Here is a 27,706-nt window from a genome sequence, read left to right as displayed (position 1 = left end):
GGCGACTTACGACTCACAACCTGTCTAAGAAACAAGGCAATAATGCTTAAAAGACTGTCTCCGGCGCAGTGTCGTCTGTCTCTCGTGCCTAACAGTCCTCTCCATCATCCCCTCTAGTGCTTGGAGACGTTGCGCCGTGCCCGCCAGCCTCATGCGTCTCAGCCTGATATAGCCCAGCCATACCCCCGCCTCAACATTCACTCCATGGCCTGTTCACTCGTCTGGCGCCTCTTCCGCCATCGACCCTTCACACGGCTTCACTCTGCCCACCCCTCCACCCCACCTCGGGCGCCTGCCTCACCCTCGTCCAGTGCTCTTGGCACCGGGCCTGCTGCTTCTAACTTGAACGCAGAAAATTACACTGATGCCTTAGCCTCGGATCCCGTCTCATTCTCAGATGACGTTGACCAGGACCTCCTCATTCTAAACACCATGGCGGGCCAGGGTTCACCACTTATCGCCCTCCGCAGCACCGTCTTCGATCCAGATCACTCCTTCGGCGACATCGACCCTCCATTCTCCGGCTCGGAGGGATATCTCGGCCTCAAGGTAGTTCGACAAGGCGTGGGTTCAGATGGGCACACGTTCTATGACTGGGTCTACGCCTTCTCGACTGCTGCCAACGCATCCTATGCCCTTCTGGACCACCCTCATGTCACCGTTGCCGGCAATCGATACAACCTTTTCCCTTACGATGGAGACTCTACCGAACCTCATTCCGACCTCTTTGAGCCCGTCCGCACACGAAACTCCACGTCACTTCCTCCACCTCCACCAGCAGACATCTCCCCTCCCCGGAAGCGTCTCAAGAAATCGACACCGCCGGACAACAAGATCGTCTGCAAAATCTGCTTTGGCATCATTGATGGAGCCTATTCCACGCCTTGTCGACGATGCAAAGAAGCTACATGTTACGAGTGCCTGAAGACCCATTTTGAAACGGCCATGAAATATATCGACAGCATGCCCGTCATGTGCTGCGCCACCGTCATGCATCACGAAGTCGCACGCGGAATCCTCCCTGCGGCAGAAGTCGAAAAGTACAAGCAAAAGTACGACGAGTTTAACACGGTTGATCCTCTGTATTGCCCTGTGCCAACTTGCTCGGCTTTTATTCCTCCTCGAATGTTCAAGCAAACCGATAGGAAGGTTACATGTCACGTTTGCAAGACTGCCATTTGCACAAAGTGCAGAGAGATCGCCAAAGACGAACACGTTTGCGCCGAAGATGGTTCTCGGCAATTTATTCTCAAGACATACGAATACAAAATCTGCCCCAAGTGTGGAACTGGTGTCATGAAAATGTATGGATGTCCTCACGTAAGATGCCAATGTGGCGCACATTGGTGTTGGGACTGCCAAAGACCAATGAATGCTTGCTACCAGAAACCATGTCGTGCTGCCAGAGGTGATGGTGTCCATTCGGACGGAGGAGATCAAGAGCCCGATTCTGAGGAAGAAGAGTATGGAAATGACGCTTCCGTGGCTGGTCCAGTGCCAAGTGAGGTTGATCATAGTACGCAAGTGCAGATGCAGGCCTCACAAGATCCGGTCCTTCTCCCCAGTGCCATCGAAACGCGCGATGAGACTCAAGAAACAACGGCGAACCCGACTGCAACCAGTGAATCGGCAGAGGTTGAAACCAGCCAGAGCACCGAGATTGCGACGGATGCCGCAGAGACGACGGCCCAGCCTACAGTCGATCTAATTGCTCCTGAGGCAACCGCAAATACGCGGCCTGAGAATCTAGATGATCCGGACGAAATCGATTGGGAAGGCGTAAGTCTGGATTTTGGGGACGAACCAACTGATGAGGCATGGGATACGTGGGGATGTCGACACCAATTCAGTGAATTTGGGAAGGACCGCATCCCCGAGTTCTGGCTGGTTGATATGAATCCTGCTGGGGACCGAAGCTTGGAAGTGGAATGCATGGGTTGTTTCAACAAGGTTAAAGTCGCGGACGGTGAGGCCAAGAAAACAGGATTCAAGGAGAAGTGGTGCCATCGGGTGTCTTCTCGTACGACGGAGCCGCCAACGACTGAGGCTGGGGCGTCGAGTGATCGTCGAACCAAAAAATCTGCCAGAAATCCAGATACCTCGTTCGAATGTCGCCTTTGTGGGATTATCTACTGCGGTCTATGCAAGAAGGCGGCGAGGAAGAGGATTTCTCACGAGCGCGTGGCTCCCGATTCAGAACCCCATTGAGGAGACAACGATTGATTCCTAATGATGGTCAGGATCGCTTTGTTGTCAACTGGTGATGGCGGGTGCGTTGACTCGGTCCAAAGTCGTATGGTGCTCATTGGCATGTATGATTAATTCTTCTCAGATCGCGAGCTGCAGGAGTTGGGATATGAGATGTCAGTTGAGATCGTGTTTGGAGGGCGAGTCACTGAGCTGGTTGTTACTGGGTCCCAAGTAGATCAGAGCAGAAGCTAAACTCGACTGATGGAAGAGATCAGCAGTTGTGAATAATGAACAATAAATTTGAGTGACATGCTCTCTGTCTTCTTCGAGTCGCATTGTCCTGGATTCGCATCCCCCTTTTCTCGTTGCCGGTCAATAGCCGACATGTCTCAAACTACCGTAACCTAGTCGCCGTGTCCTGCTGTGCGACTAGAGAGGCAGACAGTCAGGCAAATAGGGGCTCGAGGACCACAATCCCTTTCCAGCAGAGTGTATGGTAGCATTCAACAAGAGAAGAACCCGTGAAAGAGACTTGTGAAGATCAAGGACTTTGTACGGGGGCACGGAGAACTGGAGAACTGAAAAGAGCCGTGCATCGCAGGCAAGAAGAACATTCGAGCCCGGCGAGTATGATGAAAGAAATATAGGGGAACAGCCGTAATCACGCGCATACATCATCCATCCATCCATCCATCCATCCATCCATCCGGGGAGCCCAGCTCCCGCACTATCTCAGAAGGAAAATGACAAACATTACATATCACCATAGTCTTCACGCCCGTTGGGTCCATATAACAAACACCCAGATTAGTTGAATAGTATCACACACGTCCTTAAGAACCCAAAACGCTCCAGCCAGCCAGTAAGCCACACACGCCGCATCATTCCACTGAACCAGGAGCCAAGGAAAGGAAAACAACACAACACGCCCGCCGTTGCTCGGTGCTTTAAAGATTCCCACCCATTCACCCGGGGACTCACCCTTCGTCGCGTAAGCTAGTGCTTCTTGAGCACCAAGACCAAGTACCCCAGGACCCGGTACGCAAAGATGATGGCGAACATGATGCCGATCCACTCGCCAATGACGCCCGAGGACCAGGAGTACTTGTACGCCTCGAGCACCGCGGTGCCGCGGATCTTGCCCTCCGCCTCCAGGTCTGAGGGGTACATGCACTGGAAGCCGTCGGCGGATTTGGCGCAGTCCCAGATCGTGGAGCGGAATTGGTTGGCCATCATGCCTTGGAAGACATAGGCTTGGTAGTCGATGTAGTGGAAGACGTCTGTAGCGGGGACACATGGAGGGGAATGGTCAGCCACATGCACGTTTGATCACGAACACAAATAATCATGGGGGAGAAGGACACAGGGTAACGAGAATGGGCACGAGGAAATGGGAGAGAAGAGGCGACCCGACGAAGATAATGTGGCTGAGTAAGTGAGAAAAGGAGCAGGGGGAGACTTACACTTCCAGAACGGATTCAGCTTGCCCATGGGGACCATGAACCCATCCACACACATCCACAGTCCATTTGCGAACGCCGTGATGGCCAGCGCAACGACGAAGATGGGGAAAAGAGACGACACCAGGACCACCAGGCCTTCGGCGGCGAGGAGGTCCAAAAACAGCCACAGCACCCACATCCAGAAGCCGCCGGCGGTCGGGTTGAAGTGGCCCAGCCAGTAGGTGATGATGGAGAACATGATCGCGATGAGAAACAGCCAGGGGACGCCGATGAGGGTGTTCGCGATGACGAAGGGCAGCGGGCCGTACAGGCCGTTGTGCCGTTCCTTGTTGAAGGTGTGGAGGTCCTCGATGATGGAGGGCACGTACGCGACGGCCATGAAGGACATGAAGGCGCCGCCGAAGAAGATGGCGTTGGTGAAGGGCTGGATCGAGGCCTGCGAGAACGAAAGGCGCAGCCACACGGTGCCCATCATGATGGCCAGGCCAAAGTACATGGCCACCCGGGTCCCGTAGGCGATGATGTCGCGGTACGACTTGATGAAGTTGCGGTGCAGGAGGACCCAGGAGACGGCGACGACGTTCTTGGACGACCTCCGCGCCGAGGCCACGGGCGTGCCCACGGTGCCCAGTGCGTCCGCGCCGCTGTTGGCCGCCTCCAGTGCTTTGCACTCGTCGGAGGACGTCCATGAATCTTGGATGTAACGGAGGTTGCCCTCGGCGGCGCCCGCGCTGTGGCTGAAGTCGCTGTTGACCAGGTCGAGCAGGAACTCGGCCGGGTTGATGTGCAGCGGCACGGGGCGGTCGATGCGCTCGAAGTAGCTCTGGATATTGGACACGGGGCCGAAATAGCACGTGCGGCCTTCGGACAGGAGCATCAGCTGGTCGAACAGCTGGAATGTCGTCGTCGACGGCTGATGGATCGACGCGATGACGATCAGGTTGTGCTGCTTGGCCACCAGCTTGATGTACTTCATGCACTCGAAGCTGGCCGCCGAGTCGAGGCCACTGGTGGGCTCGTCCAGGAAGACCACTCGCGGCGAGGTGACGAGCTGGCTGGCGACGCTCAGTCTGCGCTTCTGGCCTCCGCTGAGGCCCTTGCGCAGGGGGGTGCCGACAATGGTGTCCGCTTGACGTTGGAGCCCAAACGACTCGATAAGCTCGTCGACCCTCGCGAGCCGCTCCTTCTTGGATATACGCCCGTTGACGGAGAGCCTGGCGGCAAAGTCAATGGTCTCTCGCAGTGTCAAGATGCCGATCATCGCGTCCTCTTGTTCCACGTAGGTAGAGACTTGTTGCACAGCAGACGCGTTGGTGAGCCGTCCGTTTACCATGATCTTCCCCTGGATCTCGCCCTTCATCGCCGACGTGCGGTGAGCAAGCACGTTCAGGAGGGTGGTTTTGCCGCTGCCGCTGGGACCCATGAGCGCGAGGACGCTCCCTGCCTTGACCGAGCCACAGCTGGAGGTCAAGATCTGCAGAGGCTGCTTTGTTTTCCTGTCCTTGACCACAACCCCGACATCTGACCACGAGAAGGTCGAGACTGCGCTGTTTGTCAGATGGCGGCTCAACTCGAGGCCCTTTTCCAAATCCTTTGTCATGTCACTAGGGTCTTTAGAGGAGTCGGAGGACGGGGGGAGGTCTTTTGGGGTGGCCATGGTGACTTGGGCCCTTTGTCCAATATGCTTCAGGGGGAGGCGTCGGTATCAGACGATGCTCAAGGAAATGGGAGACAGTAAAGAGTTAGAAAACGGGACAGGACAGAACTGCATTGGGGGAAGCCCGAGACAGAAGGCATTTCAACAACGTCTTATACAAGCTCAATCTCAATCACCTTCCTTCAGACACAGACCCCGAAGTAGTAGTAGTATACACAACGCATCGAGGTACCCAAAGCCCGCACAAAGTTCGCACCAGCTCAGGTATTCCTCAGCCCTCAGAGGACTAATCACGATTTTGACCCCTTACCAGCCTTGGTAGTGGTCAACAACCTACCTTGCCTCGTATTTTTGCACAGCCCTATATTGATAGGAGACTGTGCTGGACAACCCAGGGCCAAGCAAAGCACCAGATGCTCGGAAATGTTCTGCGATACTCCGCGAGGCTGGCTGAGATGGTCGGATCGCCCGACCGTCCGGTCACCACAGAGCCCAAGCCCGATACCCGACCTTGATTCATTCAGGGAAAGCGCACAGACACACAGTCAAACAGGATAAAGCATCATATCGGGGACTATCATGGAACAGCCCTATCTAGACAAGAGCGCTCAGCTCCACAACTCGTGGCAGTCGTCTTTTCGGGGATCTGGACGGCGGCATCCTGCCAAATCGTTTCGCATCCTTATTTCTCAGCCCCAGAACGCCCCCTTGCTTTTGTGCGGGATTGCCATCTCTTGGTATCAGGCCATTTTCTTGTCAGATCCGTTTCACATCGGGCAGAGGGGTCAGCTTTCGGGAACGTCGGGTTTCACGACTTTTGCCGGCGTGGCACGAGTCTGACACAAAAAGTAGGGGAGGGAGCAACGCCGCGGGTTCTTCGCCTGAGTATGCAGGTGGTCAAGAATAGAGCGGACTACGGCCGGACGTGCCATGGTAGATATCTGTGGAAGCCGATCTGCAAGACCAACACAACATGGTCTCAATCGGAGGGCATTGAATGATGATGCAGGTAGATATCGAGCCATGAGCATGCTGGAGGTGAATTGGAAGAGAGGTGACGGTGAGGTGAAAAGGCGAAATCATTTTGGTCAGACAGATTCTGCAGCTGCCATTTCCCTGTTTTCTGTGTGCGCACGTGCTACGCGCTAGGTCCCAACGGCTTAGATGCCGGGGCTAAGAATTGTCGCCATAGTTTCCGTCTCCGACACGAGGGGTGGCGCCCCCGTCTCCACCAAGTCCCCGACATCCTCCTCCTCCCACCACCGCTGGTTCCCTGAGTCAGCCCATCGTGGCCATATCCCAAACTCCCAAGCTCTCAGCAACCAGCACCAGTGCCCCCCGGGGACCAACAAAGAGCGCAAAAGCACGCAGATCTAGGGCCTATCAAGCACAGTAACCATTGCCTATTGCCATTCAATCCCAGCCACAAATACCGCAGGCGAGCCGGAGGCCACATAATCAGCACGGTTCCTGTAACCCATCACCCCCCCCCCTTTCTCCTTACGGAATATTAGACCGCCATTCATCTACATTGCCATCTCAGGCGAGACCGAAAATGTCCACCGAGGATGCTACTAATGCCAATCCGGCCCCCAGTAAAGGCCGATCGAAGCATCCAAGCCTTCTCGCGTGCATTCCATGCAGGAAGAGCCATCTCAAATGTGATGGCAAGAAGCCGCTATGCAGCAGGTGCTCCGAGAAAAACGGGGACTGTATCTGGATTAATTCCCGAAGAGGATACCGAGAATATCGCAAAAACCAATCAAGTCCTGAAGACAAGACTGACCAGAGGCCGAACAATGATACCATCTTCCACGAATCCAAGCCGGACGTGTCTCAGGAGGCCTATCCTGTCTTTAACGAGGCTGATACTACCAAGCTGAGAGCTATGACCTACGCCGAACTCTTTCAGCCCACCATGGATCCAGCCTTCCCAGCTCTTCCTCTCGAGTTGCAAACCGTACCATCCGCCAAAGAACAGCTGCCAAGTCCCAGCAACAGCGATTCCACCATGTCCATCTCGAGAGAGATGCTACCTATTCCCGGCGACCGGGCCTTGATAGAGAGCACCGACTTGATCGATCTGTTCTACAGGCATTTCTATCCTTCCCACCCCTTCATCGTGCCGCGCAAGCTCTATCTCCAGAATCCTGCCATCCTGCCTGCACCGCTCAAGGCATGCATGCGATGGCTGGCAAGCCATTACATCCCTCAAGCCAACCACACCGCGCTGGAGAATGCTGCAAAGGCCATCTTCTCGCCCGAAGTGCCTGACGATGGCTTCAAGGTGCAAGGCCTCCTTATCTACGCCATGACCTGCTTCGCTCGATTCGGCCAAGGAGAAGGATCCATGGCCCTGGACAAAGCCATCGAGATCACACTCCGCATCGGTCTCAACCGGCAGAGCTATGCTTTACAGCAGTCACCCAACGACTCAACAATGCAAGAGTCATGGCGCAGAACATGGTGGACACTTCTTTTGATCGAAGGCTTGGTCGTGGTCATTGGGGGTCAATCATCCCCCTTCCGACTGTACTCGACCTACACGGATGTGGCTCTACCTGGCCACGATGAAGACTACAACGAACTTCGATCGCCTCCGATCACTCGCACAATTGCAGACCTCCGAAACAGGACCTTTTCAGAAGACACTTTCGAATACTCGTCTTTTGCCTACTGCATTGAAGCGGCGTATATCCTCGGCTCTGTGCTTGCTTTGAGCCCAGACACATTTGCGGTGACAGATCCTCAAGTAGAAGGGATCGATGCTGCCATTTCGAACCTCTTACTATCACTCCCCATGGACAAGCGAGAAGTGGTCCGTAACGATGGAACCATTGACGAATGCCTTCTCATCGCCCATCTGGTCATTCACTGGGCTGCCATCTGCCTGCACCGTCCACGCTCGACCTTGACCTTCATTCGTAACCACTATCGCACGACATGTACAAAAGCAGAGGCTGCTGGTCTCCCTGCACTGGCTTACACCTCCCATACAGCCAAAGCTTTGCGAGCAGCCAATGCCATCACCAATCTGGCGTCCATCCAGACAGATGTCAAGATGTGCTCGCCGGTGCTGATGTGCGGCTTGACCACTGCTGCAACAGTACACTTGCCGGCATATGCCATCGTGGATACTCCAGACCAAGCTGTGGCAATCAAGGAACGGCTTCAACTCAGCATTTCGGCCCTTGGCTCATTCGGTGAGGTTTGGCCACGGGCCACCATTGCCAAAGGACAGGTGGCAAAATTTGCCCGCGAGGTCTTGACAAAGCCGAACGTTTACGTCGACAGCACAGTTCCTGGGATGATCCCACGTGTGTCGGAACCTGTTCCTCAGCTAGAGTACCAGATGCCCTTCAACAACGAATCGTGGATGGACAACCTGATCCAAGCGGAACAAGACATTGAGGCCCCGTCATGTCCCGTTTTTGACACCTTCGCTATGGCTCAAACTCAAGGTCCCTGAGCGCAACTTCAGAGTATATTGTGTGTATATAGTTTTATTGCTTTCTATATTGGGTCTATTTGGAGGGAAACCCATCAAGTTTTCTTTCTTGGAGCAGGCATGCTCCGTCCTTGAAACCGGGCTCAATGACCACTGCCCCAAGATTCAGCAACATTGACGGTGAGGATTGGAATAATGGGATGCTGGATATGAGCCAGGCGGAGGAGTTTGTTGGGTATTTGGGCGGTTCACGAATTACGACCACTTCTTCAGATTTATCCTTCTTTACATGATCATTTATATATCAGGGGATAGAACATGACAGCCAGAATAGAGGCTGTTCAGATCTGTTTTTCTTCCTATCTTGATGCCGCTCAGGACTCCTCGGGAGCAACTTGGGAATCAACTTTCGCCCAGGGCCGTTCACGGCAGTCTCAATGCCTATGCGAGCGGTGTGCAATCTGTGTCTCGTCATTGTCTCTTGGTCACAGAATTGATTTGACATCTCTGTCCATGACAAGTTCTACACGGTAACTGGTCTCGTTCCAGCAGGGTCAGGACTTTCATATTGAGCAGGAAGACCCTTATTCCGAAGTTCCTCGGCACATCGTTGAACACGGCACTTGTTGGATATCTCTAGAGGGCGAAGGCCACCCCCTTCTCCGATATCTCTCATAGCTTGTTACAGTGGAACTCTTGTTAGGATGATGATTGCCATGAGAAGCATAAATTCGTTATCGCCTTTTGTAGTCCGTCGCAAACACCAGTAAGCGGCTACAGTATACACTCAATTATTCTCACTCAACACAAAGGTGAACCCGGCCCCGTCACTGGTCCCGCCCACACAAGTGCTGCTGTACGTCCCTGTCGGACAGACTGCTTGTGCCGCTCTCACACACCCTTCCCATCTTCCCTTGCTCACGTTGATCGTGGCGCCCTGGGCTGCATTCACGGCTGTCAATGTAAACTTCGAGGTTCCCGAGGCCCCCACTGTCGTTGATGGGTCGCCGCCACAAAACTCTATTGACCCGGCGATACCGCCGCAGATGGACAGAATGGCGACGTTGGTATCGTGCGTATTGAGAACCGCCGTGGGATCTATGCAAGTCGTTCCGGTCACGGCTTCAGGGTTGACGGACGTGTTGGCTGGGTCGCGAGGGCGGATTGGGTAGCTGAAGTCGCCGGTCGTGCCGGTCGGCGGCTCCGGGTGGTCATCCCACCACAAGGGAGACGCTGTCGTGTGGACGATGAAGAGGAGGAATGTAAACGAGAGAATCTGAAGGAGCAATTGCATGGTGGCTGAACCGAGCGAGGCGGATCGGGTATCGCAGAGAGATTTTAACGGTGTGAATATCAAACGTTCACCAGGGCTTATTGCAGAGAGTTCTGTGCACGACGGTGCCATGTACTCGTTCATATATGTTTATATACCACTGTAACCAGCCACCAGGCTCCTGCCGCGGTCATCTCGGCTAGAACCTGATTGATCTCACCCCCCTTCGATCCTCTAATGACTTGCAGACAGCGGGACAAAACTCATCTCCTTGAGGGAAAATACCTCACAAGCTCGAAAGAGACAAGTGCTTTCCTGTCCAGTACCGTGGCGGCCGCATCGGAGACTCCAGGGTGATGGCTTCAGCGACGTCAGACAACCGGCATCTGTTGAAGCGTGTCAGACTCGTGGTTGATGTGGTAAATGTCACAGAAGAGTTTGACGAGTTTCTAGCACGAAGCCTCATAGGCTGAATTTGGCTTAGTGCCATGATGCCAATTACGGATCAACATCGGAGTAAATGCGGTGGACCATATACCCAGAAGCCGCGTAAGTAAACTGCGTCTGAACTGATGTGCCCTTTCGGTGACGAGTGCCCTACGCCCACCTGCGACCTCTCGACTATATACCAACCGCAATACTTGGCCCATCGTCCCTGCTCCGTGACCAGGCCCAAAGCCCTTGTACTGGCCCAAGGGAGAGACAGAGCCATGCGGTATCGCCCTGCTCAATGAATGACGCCAAGCTATGAATCACCGACATCCATTCCTCTCGAGCAGCTACCACCTCTCGCAGCGTGTTGCCCTGCTATTTTCTGCCAAAAAAGAAACCCCTCACACCCTCGGTGATGACGATGTCCACACGAATTTGGGGGAAGGTTCGAGTACCTGGGGCGGGTGCTTGCCAATATCAGGGACAGACTTGGGTTGAGGTAGACATGGTGGTCGTCGATTCAACAAATGGCTGAGGATCCAGGACTTGGTGCTGGCGGATATGGAAGCTTTTGTGTTGAAGTTGTTGGCCGGGGGCTGAACAGCTTTTTCTTCTTAGCCCAGACCTCTGTCAACGATCCAACGATGGCTCCGCCGACAATGCCCAGCAGCCTGTCAAAGGTTTGTTCCCCGACGAAGTCTACGGTGAGACCTCGGCGGACAGCTCTGAAGAGTCCTCTTTCGCCTTCAGCAGTGGCATCCTCATTGTTGGGTGCTTGGACTCCGTTGTACTGTGGTTGTTTGCAGGAATGTCAGAAGCTGCTTCGGTCTCGAACAAGTCTTGGGTTCTGACTTCTGGGATCAAGGCCAGCTCAAATCCTCCCTGCGACCTTTGCTATGGGGGCACTGAAAAGATCGGCTTTCGTTTTGCACCTTGCCGGGAAATTCCATTGGCATTTCCGCATTTCGATGCGCTTTGCATCCGCAGATTTCGCCCCAGTCTGCGGGACGAATATGGCATGCTCAGTAAAGGAGGTAGCGGCATCAAGGTGCAACATCCTGAGCTCTGCGGGAAGAGGCTCCACAGTTTATATGCTTGAATATGTCCTTAACGGTAGGTTATGATACTTAATGATGCGTACGCGTACATTGACCCCTAGCTGTTTCAAGGTATTACCCCAGTCGAATATGGAGTGCCTTGTCAGCGCAGTCTTGTGGTTTCGGTTTACACCCTAGCCGTCAGGCAATACCCATTGTAAAGCTGCACGGGAAACTTTGTCCATTCACACTCCTCACCAGTATCCAGCATCATGCATTTAGCTCCGAAAAAGAATCCTTTCGGCAATATTTTCTTTACTCGAGCTGTTCCACCCGAACAGGGGAATGCGATTGCCTGGACTTCGCTAACTGGAACAGGCATGTATCATATGTGCTTCTCTTTGCCTTTCTTAGACTCAGCCTGACACTTCGCGTCATAGGATCCTGTCTAGCAATGCTCATCCGTCCAAACTCGTTCGAAGCTCGACCAAGGTCAAACTTCTTCGTCGTCATGATTGCGATCTTCCTGCTGCGCCTCTTGTCCTTAACTGTCGGGTTGTCCAGAATCCGTCATCTCAATATAAGCGCAATCTTTCTGGGTATCAGACAGACTGTTCTGTCTATCCAATGCCATCACTGCCCATTGGTGTGATCGAGTAAATATGACACCAAGGCTTCTACAAGAAGTCCTCAAGTCCACGAACGGGATCCCAGAGTTCAGCAATGATAAATCACATGCTCACATCCGTTGGACAGAGATGCTACCCGATGACCTGCGTGACTATGAGCGGCATACGTCAATGCAGAAGAACGAGCACCTGGTCAATCCTAGGCGCGAGTTTCTCCTGAGACAATACAACAAGTTCCGACGTTGGGCCAGTATTGCGGCGGGGATCACGAGTGTCATTTCAGCGCTACTGTCGGCCTTTATGGAATCAATCATGATCTACACCATTTACAAATTCTACACCACCAAAACCCTCTTCGTCGAAGGTCGGCCTTGGGGGCCGTGGGCGAGAGACAGCGTCCTCTGGCCGACTTTCATGCTAGCCGTCGCCTCCATCGTCACCTCTCTCTTGGCGTTGACAGCACTGGTTGCTCTTTGGTGCCGAGCCAAGCATAAGGCAGCGTTTTTCAGCCTTCTGTATGCTGCCGTGCATATCGTGGCATGGGTGGTCGTTTCGGTGTTATACAGGGTCGAGAAGACAGAGAAGGATCTTTGGGGCTGGAGTTGCACCGACAAAGCCAGAGCAATTCAACAACAACTTGGGAGTCGTAAGCTGAACTTTGAAAGCCTGTGCAGGCTTCAGGTGAGTCTTCTTGTCAGACCCTAAGCCTATGTCACTCTGTCTCAATTCCCGCAAGTGGTTGCTACAGGTAATCAATGTCTGACGCTGGATCTACACAGGCATCCTCTTGGGAAGTCTCAGTCGCCGAGGTCGTCATCAAGATACTTACGACTAGTGTCTCCTGGTACTTCAGTAGCAGGCAGGAAGGGCTGAAGACCGAGATTGTTGGCGAGATCGGCTCGGCAGTCTTCAATCAGGTCACAGGTTGAGCCACTTGATGAGCATATCCGGGCTCATTTCCAAGCATATGAGTGCCATCCGGCGAAAAGAGTGTCCATTGTGATCGCTTGGAGAGAGATGTCGTAATGCTTAGAAAGATTGTGAAATTGAATGCAGCTGTGTCGTTAAGGTGTCCCCTGCCTCGAGAAATAATGGACCAATTCATTGTCGTTTACTGCAGTGGTTCTTTTATTCCGCATTGGTGTGATTCCCAGTTGTGCTCATGGGCCGATAACGTTATGGTTCGAGAACCCGGTCGGGGCAAATACGATGCCGACGAGAACAAATCTCGAAGCGCCAAGTCCGCTGCTTCGTATACCGTGCAGCTGAGCGAACACTGAAGACAGAGAGGGAAACAACCCCTCCTCCGAAAACGAAACGAAACGTCATGGTGCAGAGGATGGGAACGAGTGTACATAAAGAGCGACCCAGTTGCCCTCCAGTGCTCAATGGTTCGCCAACAGTCTGATCCTCCCGAAAAAGGAACCGACAACCCTCCAGTCATGACTCTCAAACTCTGGACATCGACGCTCTCATGGAACTGTCTGCGGCCCGAGCTCGTGCTGGCCGAGAAAGGGATCGGAGACGTCGAAAGAATCACGGCCGACCTCATCGGGGGGAAACACAAGGCAAGCAGTCACTGCACTCAAACCGAAGGTCGCGCGTTGCTAACAGGGCAATCGACAGACTGAAGACTTCCGTGCGAAGTCCATCTTCGGGAGGGTCCCACTGGTAGAGGACGGCGATGTCGCGATCTTCGAGTCTCGCGCAATTGCCCGCTATCTGTGCCTGAAGTACGCGGACGTGGGCCCGAGACTGATGCCCGAGAGTACCGACGTTAAAGTCAATGGCGTCTGGGAGATGCGGTTGACCCTCGAGGCGATCGAGTTCGATAGCCATGTCGCGCCTGTCATTGGCGAGACACTCATTCGCCCGTATGCCTCTCCTTTGCCATCACTTCCGTCCTCCCACCACCCCAAAGCACCACGCATTGTGATCGATTGATTGACACGACCGCAACAGCGCATTAGGAAAGGCCACAGATGAAGCCGTCGTCGCAAGACACAAGCCGAAACTGCTTGACTGTCTGGACGTGCTCGACAAGGCGCTGTCGAAGACGCCGTACATGGGAGGAACCGAGTACAGCCTCGTCGACATCTTCTACATGCCATGCATGTTCACCGTCAGCAAATGTCTTGATGTTTTCGAGGGGAGACCGAATCTAAGGAGGTGGTGGGAAACTGTCAGTGCCCGAGAGGCGTGGAAGGAGGTTGTCAAGCCGCTTGACGATGGATATAGTCAAGTTGTCCCAGGGTGGAACAAATGAGCATCGGCGAGAAGATAGAAGAGACGGCGTGGTGGTGGCGAGCGAGCGATCGGAATGCTCTCATGGATTCCCAACGCCACCGCTAGCTTGGTAGTAGTCTGGAGAAGCTGTCTCGACTACTTTTCTTGTCTGTGGATGTTGGTGGGAGGAGTCCCCCGGGCTATGGTCGAAATTCATTGGCGACGGTACCTTCTTATTCTTCTCGCCTTGTCTGGGCGGGCCAAGAGATGACAATACACTCAAAGGCACATTCTAGATGGTCAAGCAGATGTCCTTAGCCATGAGCCGGTATGCTGCGGAACAACTGGATATCCCCCGATCTCGGTTCTACCACTGCGGTGGCATCCACACAGCCTCTTCCCGCATCGGGGAATTTCCAGCCCTGGCCAGGCTCTGACACTCCGCCAACCGAGAAAGTAATCAGCCGATGCAAGGACACTATTACGCGACTGGGCGCTGACTTAACCAAATTGATTATCATGAGTACACTTCTTCGCCGAGCAATGTCCATCGCGCTTTACGTACCATCAAAAGCATCCAGCTCCTCTACAAACAGCGTGTCGGCCAACCAGGACCCAAAGACCACACAACAACGCCTGATCTCCCACACGGATGAGGACCACTTGCTATTTTCTCTTTTCAAACCTGCCTCCTTCGCTTTCCGGCGATTTCTGACCGGTTACGTAGAGACAGACTATGCTTATGACATCTGCCAAAGCCACATCCTTGAGTGATTCTCGCGGTGCCGACTCCCTTCTACAGCATGTTGCTTAGAAACCCACCCAAGGACGAATTCGGCCAGTGGAAAGCCGGCGTGATACGTTTGGTGCGTGGTCGAGAACGCGATGGGATGGGTATATAAGGACGCAGACGAAGCCTGGCGGTAAAGCGGTGCAGGAATACAACCAGCAAGCAGAGCCATCAAGCCACAAAGTTCAATATCTGTCCAGATCACTATATTGACGATACCGTATCGTACGAATCTCAAGGGAGTTTAACAGACCAGGCACTCTTTTGAGACATGACACCCTCGGAGCATTTCAAGAACGTCGTCGTCTTCGGAGTATGTCTCTCGCCTTGAAAGTCTCTCTGTCTCTTCTATGCTAATGACAGCTGGTGCACAGGCCGGGGGCACAAACATCGGCCACCACGTGGTCAAGGCGCTGGCATCCAAGCCGGACCTGTTCAACGTGTCCATCATCGCGCGGCGATCGTCCAAGTCGACCTTCCCGGCCGGTGTGACGGTGCACTACGTCGACGACGACCTGCCGCACGAGCAGCTCGTCGACGCCCTGCGCGGCCAGGACGCGGTCGTCTCGGCCATCGGCTTCGGCGCCATCGCCGTCGAGGAGAAGCTCGTCGACGCCGCGGTCGAGGCCCGGGTCAAGCGCTTCCTGCCCTCCGAGTACGGCGTCAACAACACCAACCCTGCCGCGCGGGCCCTGTGTCCGGTTTTTGACGCCAAGGGGGCCATCATCGAGTACCTGAAGCAGAAGGAGTCGAGTGGGTTGTCGTGGACGGCGGTGCCGACGGGCCTGTGGCTGGACTGGTAAGAGAGCTTCCTCTCCCTCTCTCGTGTGTATGTGCGTGAGTGAGTGTGTTTGCTAACGACAACCTCCCCTCATCACACAGGACACTCGACCCCTCCATCGCCTTCGCCGACATCCACCTCCAAACCCGCACCGCCCACCTGTGGCAAAACGGCACGCACAAGCTCTCCTGGTCCACCCTCCCCTGGGCGGCCGAGGGCATCGCGCAGATCCTGCTCGCCCCGCCCGCCCGGACCGCCAACAAGGTGATCCCCCTGCACGGCGCGTCGGCGTCGCAGAACGATATCCTCGCCGCGCTCGAGCGACTGCAGCTCTCCAAGGGCTCCAAATACGCAACCACGCACTTCGCCGACCCGGCGGAACTGATCCCCCAGACCCAGCGGGCGTGGCGCGAGAGCAACAACAACGACACGGCCGCGGCGCTGTTGTTGGTCAAGGCCGGCTTCTTCCTCGACGGGTACGGGAGCGACTTCGTCGGCGAGGGCATCACGCCCGTCGGCAACGAGTTTCTGGAGTTGCCGCCCTTGGACTTTGAGGGGGTGATCGCGGAGGCTGTCAGGCGGTGGGCGTGAATGTTTGAACTGAACTATGGAACTGGAACTATAACATGTTCAAAATGGCCGGCGCCTTTCATGGGTAGACTTCTTGGATAGATTCAAGGGTTGCGGTGCATGTGGCCTTGTCTGAGGATGGGGTAAATATAGTCGACGAGCAAACTCTGTGGGATTCACCCTTGTCTATGTTTTCTTCATGTAGTCCTCTCTTGCCAGATGGCGAATGGTGTGTTAAGAGACACCAAATATAGTGTGCCTCGACCACTCCTGCCAGACAGGGATACATGCAGCACGTCCGAGTCAAGATAATCTTTACACCCCAAGCCCCCAACAAGAACCAGCGCAGCGGCTACTCCTCTCCCTATGCATTTCCGGACGGACAAGACACTCACTATTGCCCCATCTCCCAACTTTGCCGTACCTCTCACCGGGTTCAGTGCGCGACCTTCTCTTCATGCAGCACGGTGCCGGCGCGCTTGACCTCGGCCTCGGCGGCGATCTCGTGCAGCCGGTTCTCCAGGTCGTGGCTGGCGTAGCTGTCGCGGCTGGCGCCGACGACGACCCACGGCGCGTGCTCGAACAGGTAGTTCATCTCTTCTAGCGGCCGGCGCGCCGTCTCCGGCAGCAGCAGCCAGAAGAAGATGGCGTTGGTGAAGTTGCAGATAATGAAGAGGTAGTAGAAGCGGTAGCCGATGTTGGTCATGGCGATGGGGGTGACTTGGCCCTGCGAAATGGAGACAATTGTTAGCTTTTGGTTGGGGAGGAGGGCGGAAGGGGATGTGGGAAATATGGGAAAGGGGAACGTACAATCATCGTGTTGAAGGCGAAGCTGGTCATGGTGGCGATGCTCACGCCTTTGCTTCGACTGTGGAGGCTTTGTTAGCATCATCAACCCGAATGAATGGCGGGATCGCACGAGCGTATCTCATGCGGCGGGCACTCACGTCCTCGTGTCAAACACCTCGGCCGGGATGATCCAGGACAGTGGCCCGCACGTCGCGCTGAAGGAGAAGTTGTACAGCCAGGTCATGATAATAAACCCCCACTGGGCACCCGTGTTGGTTGAAACGCCCGGAGGAAACTTTGCCAGCAGGATGGTGGCAACGATGAAGGTCACCATGTTCCCGAGGTTGCCGTAGATCAACGGCCAGCGACGACCAGTGTGGTCGATGAAGAGAATGCATAGGAACTGCGCGACCAGGGCGATGATGCTGTTGATGCCCTGGTACTTGAGCGTGTTGTCGCCCGAGATGCCTGCGCGCCATTGTTTAGTCTGAGATATTATCCTTGTGAGGACGGGAGACAATACCGATCTGCCCGTAAATTTCGACCGAGAAGTACTGGATCGCCGAGACGCCGGTCATCTGGATGCTGGCCTGCAAGGCGCAGCAGAGGAACAGCCGGCGGAAGGCGGATCGAGACCGGAAGAGTTCGAGATACGACTTCGCTTCGTATTGGTGCTCGTGGGCGATGGACGTCTGGACTTGCTCGTATTCGGCAATGACCCAGGGATCCTTCTCGTCGCCGTGGGCATGGAGTTGGGCCAAGACCTTCAACGCCTTGTCCGGCTGGTCGTGGTCCATGAGCCATCTGTAGGAGGTAGTGGTTAGCAAGAGGGAGGAGGATACTGCTGATAAAGGCCATACCTGGGAGACTCTGGGAACAGGAATATCAAGAAGCCAAGGAAGACGGCTGGGATAACCTGCAGACCAAGAGGAACCCGCCATTGGGCGCTGTCGTTTTTGATGTGGACAAACTGTAGAGTCCAGATTAGTCGTGCCACCGCGAATGAAGCATTACCAAAGATTGTTGAGGGAGTGAGGCGGACATACCGTCGCCCACGAGATCCACGAGGCCACAAGCGCACCCACACCGAGCATGAACTGCTGCAGGGCCGTGATGCGCCCTCGAATGCTGGGATGGGCCAGCTCGGCCTGGTAGAGAGGAACGATCATGACGAGGAAGCCCACCCCCAGCCCGGCAAGGAAGCGGCCTGACCAGAGGTAGCTGATGTTCTGTGCCCCCGTCTGCAGCCCGCCACCGAGGCAAAAGATCACGGCTCCCAGGACAATGGTCCATCGACGGCCGAGATAGTCACCACTGGGTCCCGCCAGAGCCGCGCCGAAGAACGCCCCGGTTGTGAACATGGAGACGACCAGGCCTGTTTGCGTATCATCTGCCGCAAACTTGGCCTTGAAGGTGCTGCTGGCCACGACCTCTGCGATGACACCCAGGTCGTAGCCGTACAGGTATGAGCCAAGCGAGGCGAAGACGCCGACGAGGAACTGATACCATTTTGGAGGGAGAGCCATGATGGGCGACTTTGTCGAGAGGCCACAGAGAAGTTGATTGGGATGAGAAAGTAGTGTCTGCACAGACCTGCGAGAATGGCCTTGACCTCGAAGACAGGAGAGAATTCAAATAGATCGACGGAGTGACCACGAGCAATATATGAATGTGGATCCCTCGCACAGGCTCAACCCCGTTACTCTTTGCAGGATGAAAATGGCCGGAGCAGGTCTTCAGCGCGTGATACTTCGCATGATCCCGCAGTTTTACCCAGTCGAGACAACGAGAATCCAATCCCCCGCCACCAACCCGCAGATGTGTGCGTTCTAGCGAGCCCAGCAGAACATGGGATTGCGGAGATGCGTGACAACATCCACACCGCACGGCTACCACGGTTGATCCTCGCCTTCGCTGGTGATTCTCTGCAATGCCGAAGTGTTTCGTTCAAGCTTTGTGCCGGGCTATCTCCTCCTGGTGCCCCTCTGGGTGCCCTGTTTGTGGGGGGAATGAAGCTCCGGTGGGAAGGAGGCGAATCTCCCAGAAAGGCAGTTCCCCGGTGGGATGCTGAGGTCGCTCTGCACGCGCCCGTCGATTGGCTCCGCGGATGTTTTCCTGGGTGAATGTCGTTGCTCTGCGCCGGTGACGGGTAAAATGGAACATTGCTCGCGTGGAAACCAAGACTGTCCGTCGTCAAGATATCCTCCTGCTGGATACGAGTGTTTCTCTCGCCCGCTGTTTCGCCATATGCAGCTCGACCGGCGGACTTCTGCCGGCCACTGTGGCTTTTTCTCATGCAGGCGTTGATGCCACTAGGATTGAAAGAGCCAACAAGGATCCTCTAGGCCGACCAAGTCCAATTCTAAGGCCTGGGACAGTGGGTTCGCAGTCACATGATACCTGACCTCATTCTTGCATTTATGGAGGACTGGGTGCCCGTGGTGTGTAGATGGTAGACACTTGAACAGTTGACATTTGGCTCAGAGGTGTACCTCCTGGGACACAACAGCTCTACTCCGTACAGACCCAGCAACACAGCAACCCGTGGCTCATATGGCAACCCCTTCAATAACGGTGTTCCCGGCTCGCAAGGTCTCCAGGATCAACCGGAACATCTATTCAGGCTTCACGGAGCATATGGGCCGCTGCATCTACGGCGGCATCTATGACCCAACAAACCCCAACCAGGACCTGGTCGACGCCGACGGGTTTCGAAAAGACGTGATTGACGCCCTGAAGCCGCTCGACATCCCCGTGTTTCGATACCCAGGAGGCAATTTCTGCGCCACGTACCACTGGCAGGACGGGGTAGGGCCGAGAGACCAGCGGCCCTCGCGACCGGAGCTGGCGTGGGACAATGTCGAGACGAACCACTTCGGCACCGACGAGTTCATGGCGTGGTGCAGGGCCGTGCACGCCGAGCCCTACCTGTGTCTGAACTTCGGCACCGGCACGCTCGATGAGGCCATGGCGTGGGTCGAGTACTGCAACGGCACCAAGGACACGTACTACGCGAACCTGCGTCGGAAGAACGGTCACGACGAGCCCTACAAGGTCCGGTACTGGGCGCTGGGCAACGAGATGTGGGGGTCCTGGCAGGTCAACCAGATGACGCAGGAGGCGTACGCGGAGCGAGCGCTGCAGTGGGCGAAGGCGCTGAAGCTGCTCGATCCCACCATCCAGCTGGTCCTCTGCGGCAAGGAGGGCGCCACCTCCTGGGACTACCACACGCTGAAGCACTGCCTGCAGCCGGCCGGGCGGAGCGACCTGGGCGAGGACCGCGTGCCGCTGATCGACATGCACAGCATCCACCTGTACACGGCGAGCGACGAGCACTACGAGAACGTGACGGCGCCGCTGGCCGCGGAGCGCAGCATCGAGGTCTGCGCGGGGCTGATCGACCTGGCCTTGGTCGAGAACGGCATCCCACCGGCCCAGAAGAGGCCGACCATCTGCTTCGACGAGTGGAACGTGTGGCTGCCCACGCGCGCCGTGGGCAGCCGCGGCGCCGAGGAGACGTACACCCTCTCCGACGCGCTGGCCGTGGCCGTGTGGCTGAACGTGCTGGTCCGCAAGTCCAGGGACGTGGGCATGGCGTGCATCGCGCAGAGCGTCAACGTCATCAGCCCCCTGATGACCACCGAGCACGGCCTCGTCCGGCAGACAACGTGGTGGCCGTACGAGCTGTTCTGCCGCTTCATGAAGGGCCACCAGGTCGCCGTGCACGTCGAGTGTGACGCCTACGCGGGCCCCACGAAGCCGGGCTGGGTCAGGGCGCTCAAACCGACTCCCTGGCTGGATGTCAGTGCGACGCTCGACGACGACGGCTGGGTCAACGTTTGCGTGGTCAACATTCACGCAGAGCACGATCTGAAGACGGCTCTCGGAGGCGTGGAGGCGTCTCAAGGCGAAGTCTACACCGTCACGGGGCCAAATCTCAAGGTCACAAACATGGCCGGCAAAGAGGAGGTCGGGTTGCAGAAGTCGGAATGGGATCCAAACAAGTCCTCGACCTTCGTCTTCCCCAAAAGCTCCATCACTATGTTGAGATGGAAAACCTTGTAGCGCGGAGGAAACGTCGCCAGCAGGTAATGTACAACCCCTTACGCCGAAACTATGTTTGGTCGTCGATATAGAATAGAAGGGACTATAGACGGTGGTTACAGATTAAACCCCGAGGAACTCGTACCCCAGTTGAAAAGTCTCTGTGCCTGTGCGTAGACTGAATACCTTGCCTCTACCCACGGTAGCGTCTCCAATTTCAACTGGCTTTCCTGAGCTCGGCCAATTTCATCAAAATGTCGTAGTATTCTCGACTGACGCCCCAGCAAGCCAGCCTTGTCCTCAACAGTTTTGCTCCTTCCAACACGACCTTCTGCGGTGCCTTGCAGATATCTCCCACATTCGTCATGTGCCCTGACATGGTGTGCCCGTTTCGCACAAAGTGTTGCACCATCTCATCGTCACAGGGACGGTCCAAGTGAATGAACTCGGGTTGCTCATCTGACGACGAAGTGTCTTCCTCAGTATCTGAGTCCGAGCTGGGCGCCGGAGGTGACCTCGAGCCAGCCGTCGTGCCTTCCAACACCACAGACACGGATTTGTTGTCCGAGGAACGTAGATCAACATGCGAGCCGGGAGATGCAGAATGCGGCGGGATCGAGGGGCCGGCAGCTTTCCCTGGCTGTCCGTTGGCCTTGCTGATGAATTTGATCGGACGTTCTTTCCTCTCCATGCGAGATGGCTGAATGGGGGCGCCCGCGTCCGGCCCACTTGGACCACCCTCGGGTTTCTGGCTGGCGGCAGCAGCGTCGCGCTCAAAAGCAGCCGATTTATAGGAACCATAGGTCCAGAGCACAAGGCTAGCCAGGTAGACAGCAATCGGCTCGAAGAAGCTCATGGCGGAATACCGACGAACGTACCAGAAGACGGAGCCAGCATGCACCATGGCAAGACGAGCCTTGTGTTGGTCTTCTCGCAGCCACCGCCACGTTATCTTGCGAATTTGAGGCAGCTTGACGCTGTTGCGTGGTTGGTAGCTGCCGTCATGCACGTAGAATGATGCCTTTGGAGAATGCCCCACCTTACCGATCAAGGAGAACAGTAAGTCTTGTATCTCCTGAAAGGGTGTAAGGAGGACGATACGCGCGAGGTGAAGATGGAGGATGACCCCATGTTCCAGGCCCGAAGCCTTCGCAACAATGCTCGAGGCTTGCCAATGAAGGACGTCAAGGCAATCGCAGGCACTGTTCCGCCAGTTGGCGTACAGCGGATACAGTGGGAGCCAGAAATTGTCCTTTGACGGCGTGTTCAAGAAGCCTCGAGCTTTGCCTGTTGGGACCCATTCACTCAGTGGCTGTTTGATGTGTGTGCCCACCTCCCACGTTCGTTGATAAAGAGCGTGCATCAGCAGGGTCTGCGATAATTCACTGTACTCCGGATCGACTTGTTTCTTGCTGTAGAGTGTCTCGAGAGCTCCGCAGAGGGACGGTGTCTCCGCCAGTTCTTGGATTCTGTCTGCCCAGACCTCGGGGCTTGACGCATTCCAAGCTGATTCGGAACAAGGGAGAGGAGTCCTCGCATCGTCCATGTTACAGAGTGGACGTGCATTCGCCATATATCCCAGGCAACAATCCAGCAACCAAGCCATATAACCCACGCGCCGCAATGACTCGATCCTGATCCATTTTGGCCAGAATTGCAGGAGATCTTCGACACCATCGCCATTGCCCTCGCCACCTAGTAAATCGCCCTTCGTAGATAGCTGCAATACGCCAGATTCTAGACACCACCGGGAGAGATCTGCATGATAGCGATGCGACAGGGCCCTCAACTGCTCGCGCTCCGACTGAACCAATCCGACGAGGTTCAAGATGCGAGCCTGGGCCAACGGGAGATCCAGGCCAGCATCTGGTTCCCCATCTGCGTAACTGTCAACAGCGCGGCGCAGGAATTCCTGGAAGGCTTCTCGAACTTCCGAACCGTACGAGGATTTTGCGAAGGAACTACCAATTGTCGCAACAGCAAGGACCACTATCCAGTCAGATTGGGGCCCAAAGGAAGCTTGGTGTAGCAGAGGAAAATTCTTGTGGAAGTTCTCGAAATAAAGGTCGATGCAGGTATTGACCACTTCGAAAGGTGGAAAGTCGAAGCCCCGAAACGGGGTTGGCGACGTCGTCTCCACGCACAGATTTCGGAAACGACTCGAAATCAATTCGTAGGTAGCCCCAGGACAGTATTCCGTCGTGCTATTCGTCAGCATCGAAGTCCAGGAGTCTTCGGCATCTGGAAACGCATATCCGGTACTCCGTTTCCGTGGTTGGGTAAAAATATCGAGTAGAAGGGAATTTTTCCTTTTCTTGCGCTTCAAGTCTGAACTGGTGGAGCTCCCGTGGACTGACTTGGGCATGTGTATGCCGTCACTCGTTGAGGATGCGGGACTTTGTTCGACAGCCACGAACGGGGCTCGAATCCCATGAGTTTCGGATGGTTCGTGCGTCACATCTTCACTGGCCGAATAGATATGTCCGGGTGGGTTGATCGAGAAGTCCACCGCGTAGTCGGCGTCCAGATTGCTGGGCAGAGTGGGGAGGATGAAAGAGAAGTCCTGCTCGAGCTCTGCGTCGTATGGGGACGGGTAAATGCTGGGAGGAATCCAGTTGAGAGGTTCATCAAACGTGCTATACTCGAAGGCCGCAGTAGGCTCAACAAATCCAGTACTGAACTGAGGGGCCAGGTAATCATTCCCAAAATGATCGTTCTGTAGCATCTGAGCTGTTCCTGGATTGATTGCACCAAGGCTCGAGCTCGGCTGTCCATCTTGACTTACCGAGTGGTCTGCCAGTTCGTAGTTTGATGATACAGACGCTTGTACATTGTGAGAGGAGCTCGGAAATGCTGGTGAGGTGGATAATGTGTCTACACTCATCCGTGGATTTGAGGAGAGCTGGTCTCGACCATCGGCTGCGAAGACCAACTCGTTGAAGTTTCCCAATATCTGCTGCTTAGTGGCCTCGTCGTCCTTGGTCTTCGCTGTATCGGTCGACAATGACGTCTTTCGACGTTTGTTGGGATAGATGCACTCGAGCTGGCGCAGGTTGCACCTGCCACATGGGAGTCCGCCTGAGCACCTAGATCGGGCTGTTGCACAGGCGTGGCAAGCTCTGAATGTTCCCGTAGTGACACGGTGAACAGGCCCCCGATCCTCGGTGGAATGATGATTTTTCTCGTGCCGAAGGAGGGTGTCAGAACGCGCGAAAGTCTTGCCGCACGACTTACATGCTGCAGATCGTTCCGTCGACTTTCCTCCTGGCTTCTCCCTCATATCTGCGACAAGCCTGCATGGGGTGCGACGATCGGGTATGTTGTCGTCCAGCAGAGAGGTGAGAAACTTGGAAAGATCGAGTTGAAGTCCAGACCTCGGCGGAGCTGCCCGAACTGGCAAAGGCTGGAGATTAGCAGCGTGAACCCGTTGCGGCCAGTGGCACTAGTATCGCTAGTGGCTCTCGTGGGTGCTGAAGAGCGACCGACCTTTGTCATTTTCAATTACGAAATGAAATGCGGGGGAAGGAGCGACCTGGGGAATGCGATGCACGTGATCCATGCTGCACGCCTATGATTACGAGATACCACTGCGTGTCATTCAAATATGCCCAAGTCGACCTCTAGTTAATGGCCAATTTCATGGATGCAAAAGGCCAGCGCCCAGGGAGATTTGCATGGCGAAAAGAACCACTGGGAGCTCCACAAGTGGCGCTGCCTTGTCGGCTCGGGCCCTGGCTGGGGGCTCTAATGGGGGCTCTAATGGGGGCCTAACGCTTCAAGCTCGTTTCAGCCAACCGAGAATGCCTATCGTCTCTCGCAGACCTGCAGGACGCGATGTTCCTGGCCCCATTTTGCCAGCCTGATCAAAAACATTAAAAAGTGGTGATGCCCCTTCGCCATGGACGTGTTCTTCCTGATTCCCCTGGGCCTAGAAGATGGCAGATCCAGTTCGAGGGCAGAAAGCTGTCTATGTCGTGGAATCGAGAGTCGACAATGGCCCCCTGTTGAACACAGGCTCTGACAACGGCAGTGCGCCGTCTCAAGATCCCAGGCACTCCAGAAGTGCGCGGCGGCTGTCTTCTTTAGGAGTTATTGGAGAAGGCTTGCTAGATTTGCTCATCGCCATCTGCTGCGCCTATTTCATTGTCTTCGCCGCTCTTGTCTATAGTAGGCGCAACCAGCCTCTCGATCGACCAGGAAATCGGGACTTGCTTGAAGCGGCTAAATATGTAAGTGTGACCTTCGCTGCTGTTCTGTTGTTTGCCATCCAGGTCCTCATCACGGCCCGCGGCTATTGCTAAAGAGGTCCAGACTCCCACCATCTTCCCCATCTTATTTTCTGCAGTCGTGGCCAAATTTCTCAGAGCCATTGCAGCGATCAAACTCGAGAATGGCACCTCTGTACTCGCACTCGAATATCTCCTGCAGAGCCGTACCGTCTTCAGCACATTCACAGCTCCAATTACGTTGAAGACCATTAACGCTCTGACCCCCTTTCTCTTCCTCCTCTGGGCACTCTCGCCTCTGGGAGGCCAAGCCGGGCTACGTGTTATATCTACCCAAGAATCCTTTTCGAACTCGACCCAGAACTTTACGTATCTCGCCTTTGTATCGGAATTCAGCAACGAAGGCGTCAATTCGGCCTCGGCGGAACCGCTCATCCCGATTAATGCTCTCTTCACCGCTGCTATCATCGGCTCGGCGAACACAAAGGCTCTGCCTCAAGACCAATTCAGCAACGTCAAAATACCCATCTACGAAAGTCTATCTCCCGAGGATGGCTCAGATTGGAGATCCGTGCCGGATTCTAGTGACGTCGAATGGAGTTCTCTCACCGGACTGCCCATTCAAAACCTCCCTTCAGTGGGAGTGTCGCGCTTTACAATGAACACTGGCTATATGGTCACAAGCTGCAACGTATCAGGCCACAATTGGTCTGACGGATACAGACAGAGTCTTGAGCAATTTCCAGGCTGGAGTGGTGCGAACTACGCCCTCACTCCAAACAGCTTCAACACATTTGCTGTAACTAACTTTACTTTCCGGTCCCTTGACTTATACAGCGACACTTCGTCCGAGGGGGAAGTTCTCACCGTTGCAAACTGCACCGTAGGCATGAGTTACGTGGAGGTGCAAATCAAATGCGACGGTCAAACCTGTCAAAGCGTTGCAGTCCGACCCTCCAAAAATCCTGCCTCCCACCAACCCAACCACAGCTACAGTTCCCTCAGTGTGACCGATTGGACACCGATCAATGGCCTCGGCCAAACCGATCTCTTTTACCTGGCATTTTTCCCAGACTTCACCAACGCCACCAACCCGACAGTGGGTTGCGATACATCGTTCTGTCCCCCCAGCGCCATAGAAGCATACTTGGCGGATCCGGCAAATACTCTGTTGCAGACCTCCACCACCAAGCTCTGGAAACTCGGGGACGACATAATCTCCAAGCGGTTCACGCAACTCATCAACACCTACTGGATTGACAGCATCGCACCCTCCGCGGTGTCGGGGAACTTCACCGTGCCGCAAGGCGACTCGCTGCTGACCTACAACACGGACAGTAACCTTGGCACAATCACAACCAGTCAGATTGTCGTCAAGTGCGATTACAGGTGGCTGGCGATTATGCTTGTGTGTTCACTTGCGCTGTTTGTCATCGGACTGGTCACAGTCGTGCTGACGGCGTGTCGCCGCGGGCCTGACCTGCTAGACAAATTCAGCTCGCTTCTAAGGGACAACCCATACGCCAATATTCCTCATAATTCATCGATGGAGAACGCTGCGGATCAATCGAGGCGGTTGGGAGATCTGATAGTTCGGCTCGGCGATGTTCGCCCCGAGGAGGATCTTGGATATGTTGCGATAGGAGTCCTTGATGGCAATCATACAGTGCAGAAGCTAAGTAGGAGGAGGATGTATGCTTAATCAGGAGGCGTACTCTGTAATTTAAACAGTACCTAGTTTCGAAGCTTATCCCGTCGAGGTCTTTTGGCCAGACTCGGTTCGAAGATCTAGTCCGAAGGGCTGGGCTATTTGGTATAAACGCCCCGTCTTGGTTCACCTGGTCTTGGCCCAGGGTGTTCTTGAAGCGAGATCACAAGAACTCAGTGCTGGCTGGGAAATACCCTTCCTGGTATTACTGGGAGCGGAAGCTTGGCCTGAAGTCAGGAGGATCTTCACTCAACGCAGTCGGTTCCTAGACACATGGCCTAGGACAGTATCTAGTGGAGGAGACAGAGAACCGCCCGAGCTGGCCCCCTCAATATTTCAATGCTTATCACGAAGGGATACACGTGAAGCGAACACCACACACTTTGAAACCCCTGACTGCCGTCTAGGAAGTTTATGCCAGGCTTGTCAAATATATACATGCG

The 27,706-nt window shown here is 55.0% G+C and overlaps 10 protein-coding genes across 10 annotated transcripts; 6 read left to right on the top strand and 4 right to left on the bottom strand.

Moving 5' to 3' along the window:
• Positions 1 to 34: 34 nt before the first annotated feature.
• On the top strand, positions 35 to 2,500 carry PV07_09951 (uncharacterized protein). Its single transcript, XM_016397248.1, has one exon. It carries the CDS (start codon positions 205 to 207, stop codon positions 2,206 to 2,208), a length of 2,004 nt encoding a protein of 667 aa, XP_016244439.1. The 5' UTR covers positions 35 to 204; the 3' UTR covers positions 2,209 to 2,500.
• A 686-nt stretch (positions 2,501 to 3,186) lies between these two features.
• PV07_09950 (uncharacterized protein) lies at positions 3,187 to 5,428 on the bottom strand (the record flags this gene model as incomplete). The annotated part of the gene is made up of 2 exons (XM_016397247.1): positions 3,654 to 5,428; positions 3,187 to 3,470 (listed from the first exon to the last, which is right to left on the bottom strand). The coding sequence occupies exons 1-2, from the start codon at positions 5,308 to 5,310 to the stop codon at positions 3,187 to 3,189; spliced, it is 1,941 nt and encodes a 646-aa protein (XP_016244438.1). The 5' UTR covers positions 5,311 to 5,428.
• Positions 5,429 to 6,601: 1,173 nt separating this feature from the next.
• On the top strand, positions 6,602 to 9,090 carry PV07_09949 (uncharacterized protein). Its single transcript, XM_016397246.1, has one exon. The coding sequence runs from the start codon at positions 6,866 to 6,868 to the stop codon at positions 8,777 to 8,779; it is 1,914 nt and encodes a 637-aa protein (XP_016244437.1). The 5' UTR covers positions 6,602 to 6,865; the 3' UTR covers positions 8,780 to 9,090.
• A 455-nt stretch (positions 9,091 to 9,545) lies between these two features.
• On the bottom strand, positions 9,546 to 10,123 carry PV07_09948 (uncharacterized protein; the record flags this gene model as incomplete). Its single annotated transcript, XM_016397245.1, has 1 exon — positions 9,546 to 10,123. The coding sequence occupies exon 1, from the start codon at positions 10,050 to 10,052 to the stop codon at positions 9,546 to 9,548; it is 507 nt and encodes a 168-aa protein (XP_016244436.1). The 5' UTR covers positions 10,053 to 10,123.
• Positions 10,124 to 10,628: 505 nt separating this feature from the next.
• On the top strand, positions 10,629 to 11,413 carry PV07_09947 (uncharacterized protein). The gene has a single exon (XM_016397244.1). It carries the CDS (start codon positions 10,991 to 10,993, stop codon positions 11,312 to 11,314), a length of 324 nt encoding a protein of 107 aa, XP_016244435.1. The 5' UTR covers positions 10,629 to 10,990; the 3' UTR covers positions 11,315 to 11,413.
• A 749-nt stretch (positions 11,414 to 12,162) lies between these two features.
• PV07_09946 (uncharacterized protein) lies at positions 12,163 to 14,395 on the top strand (the record flags this gene model as incomplete). The annotated part of the gene is made up of 4 exons (XM_016397243.1): positions 12,163 to 12,810; positions 12,909 to 13,046; positions 13,756 to 14,003; positions 14,092 to 14,395. 4 exons carry the CDS (start codon positions 12,163 to 12,165, stop codon positions 14,393 to 14,395), a joined length of 1,338 nt encoding a protein of 445 aa, XP_016244434.1.
• Positions 14,396 to 16,932: 2,537 nt separating this feature from the next.
• Positions 16,933 to 18,913, bottom strand: PV07_09945 (uncharacterized protein; the record flags this gene model as incomplete). Its single annotated transcript, XM_016397242.1, has 6 exons — positions 18,332 to 18,913; positions 18,146 to 18,255; positions 17,809 to 18,089; positions 17,444 to 17,753; positions 17,307 to 17,364; positions 16,933 to 17,223 (listed from the first exon to the last, which is right to left on the bottom strand). Exons 1-6 carry the CDS (start codon positions 18,809 to 18,811, stop codon positions 16,933 to 16,935), a joined length of 1,530 nt encoding a protein of 509 aa, XP_016244433.1. The 5' UTR covers positions 18,812 to 18,913.
• A 925-nt stretch (positions 18,914 to 19,838) lies between these two features.
• Positions 19,839 to 21,350, top strand: PV07_09944 (uncharacterized protein; the record flags this gene model as incomplete). Its single annotated transcript, XM_016397241.1, has 1 exon — positions 19,839 to 21,350. One exon carries the CDS (start codon positions 19,839 to 19,841, stop codon positions 21,348 to 21,350), a length of 1,512 nt encoding a protein of 503 aa, XP_016244432.1.
• On the bottom strand, positions 21,347 to 24,645 carry PV07_09943 (uncharacterized protein). The gene has a single exon (XM_016397240.1). The coding sequence runs from the start codon at positions 24,607 to 24,609 to the stop codon at positions 21,547 to 21,549; it is 3,063 nt and encodes a 1,020-aa protein (XP_016244431.1). The 5' UTR covers positions 24,610 to 24,645; the 3' UTR covers positions 21,347 to 21,546.
• Positions 24,646 to 25,255: 610 nt separating this feature from the next.
• Positions 25,256 to 27,399, top strand: PV07_09942 (uncharacterized protein). Its single transcript, XM_016397239.1, has 2 exons — positions 25,256 to 25,558; positions 25,641 to 27,399. The coding sequence occupies exons 1-2, from the start codon at positions 25,265 to 25,267 to the stop codon at positions 27,255 to 27,257; spliced, it is 1,911 nt and encodes a 636-aa protein (XP_016244430.1). The 5' UTR covers positions 25,256 to 25,264; the 3' UTR covers positions 27,258 to 27,399.
• The last annotated feature ends 307 nt before the right edge of the window (positions 27,400 to 27,706 follow it).

The sequence above is a fragment of the Cladophialophora immunda genome (assembly GCF_000835495.1).
Source record: "Cladophialophora immunda strain CBS 83496 unplaced genomic scaffold supercont1.6, whole genome shotgun sequence".
In the NCBI taxonomy this organism is placed as follows: domain Eukaryota; kingdom Fungi; phylum Ascomycota; class Eurotiomycetes; order Chaetothyriales; family Herpotrichiellaceae; genus Cladophialophora; species Cladophialophora immunda.
This window is presented reverse-complemented; position numbering and strand designations above follow the sequence as displayed.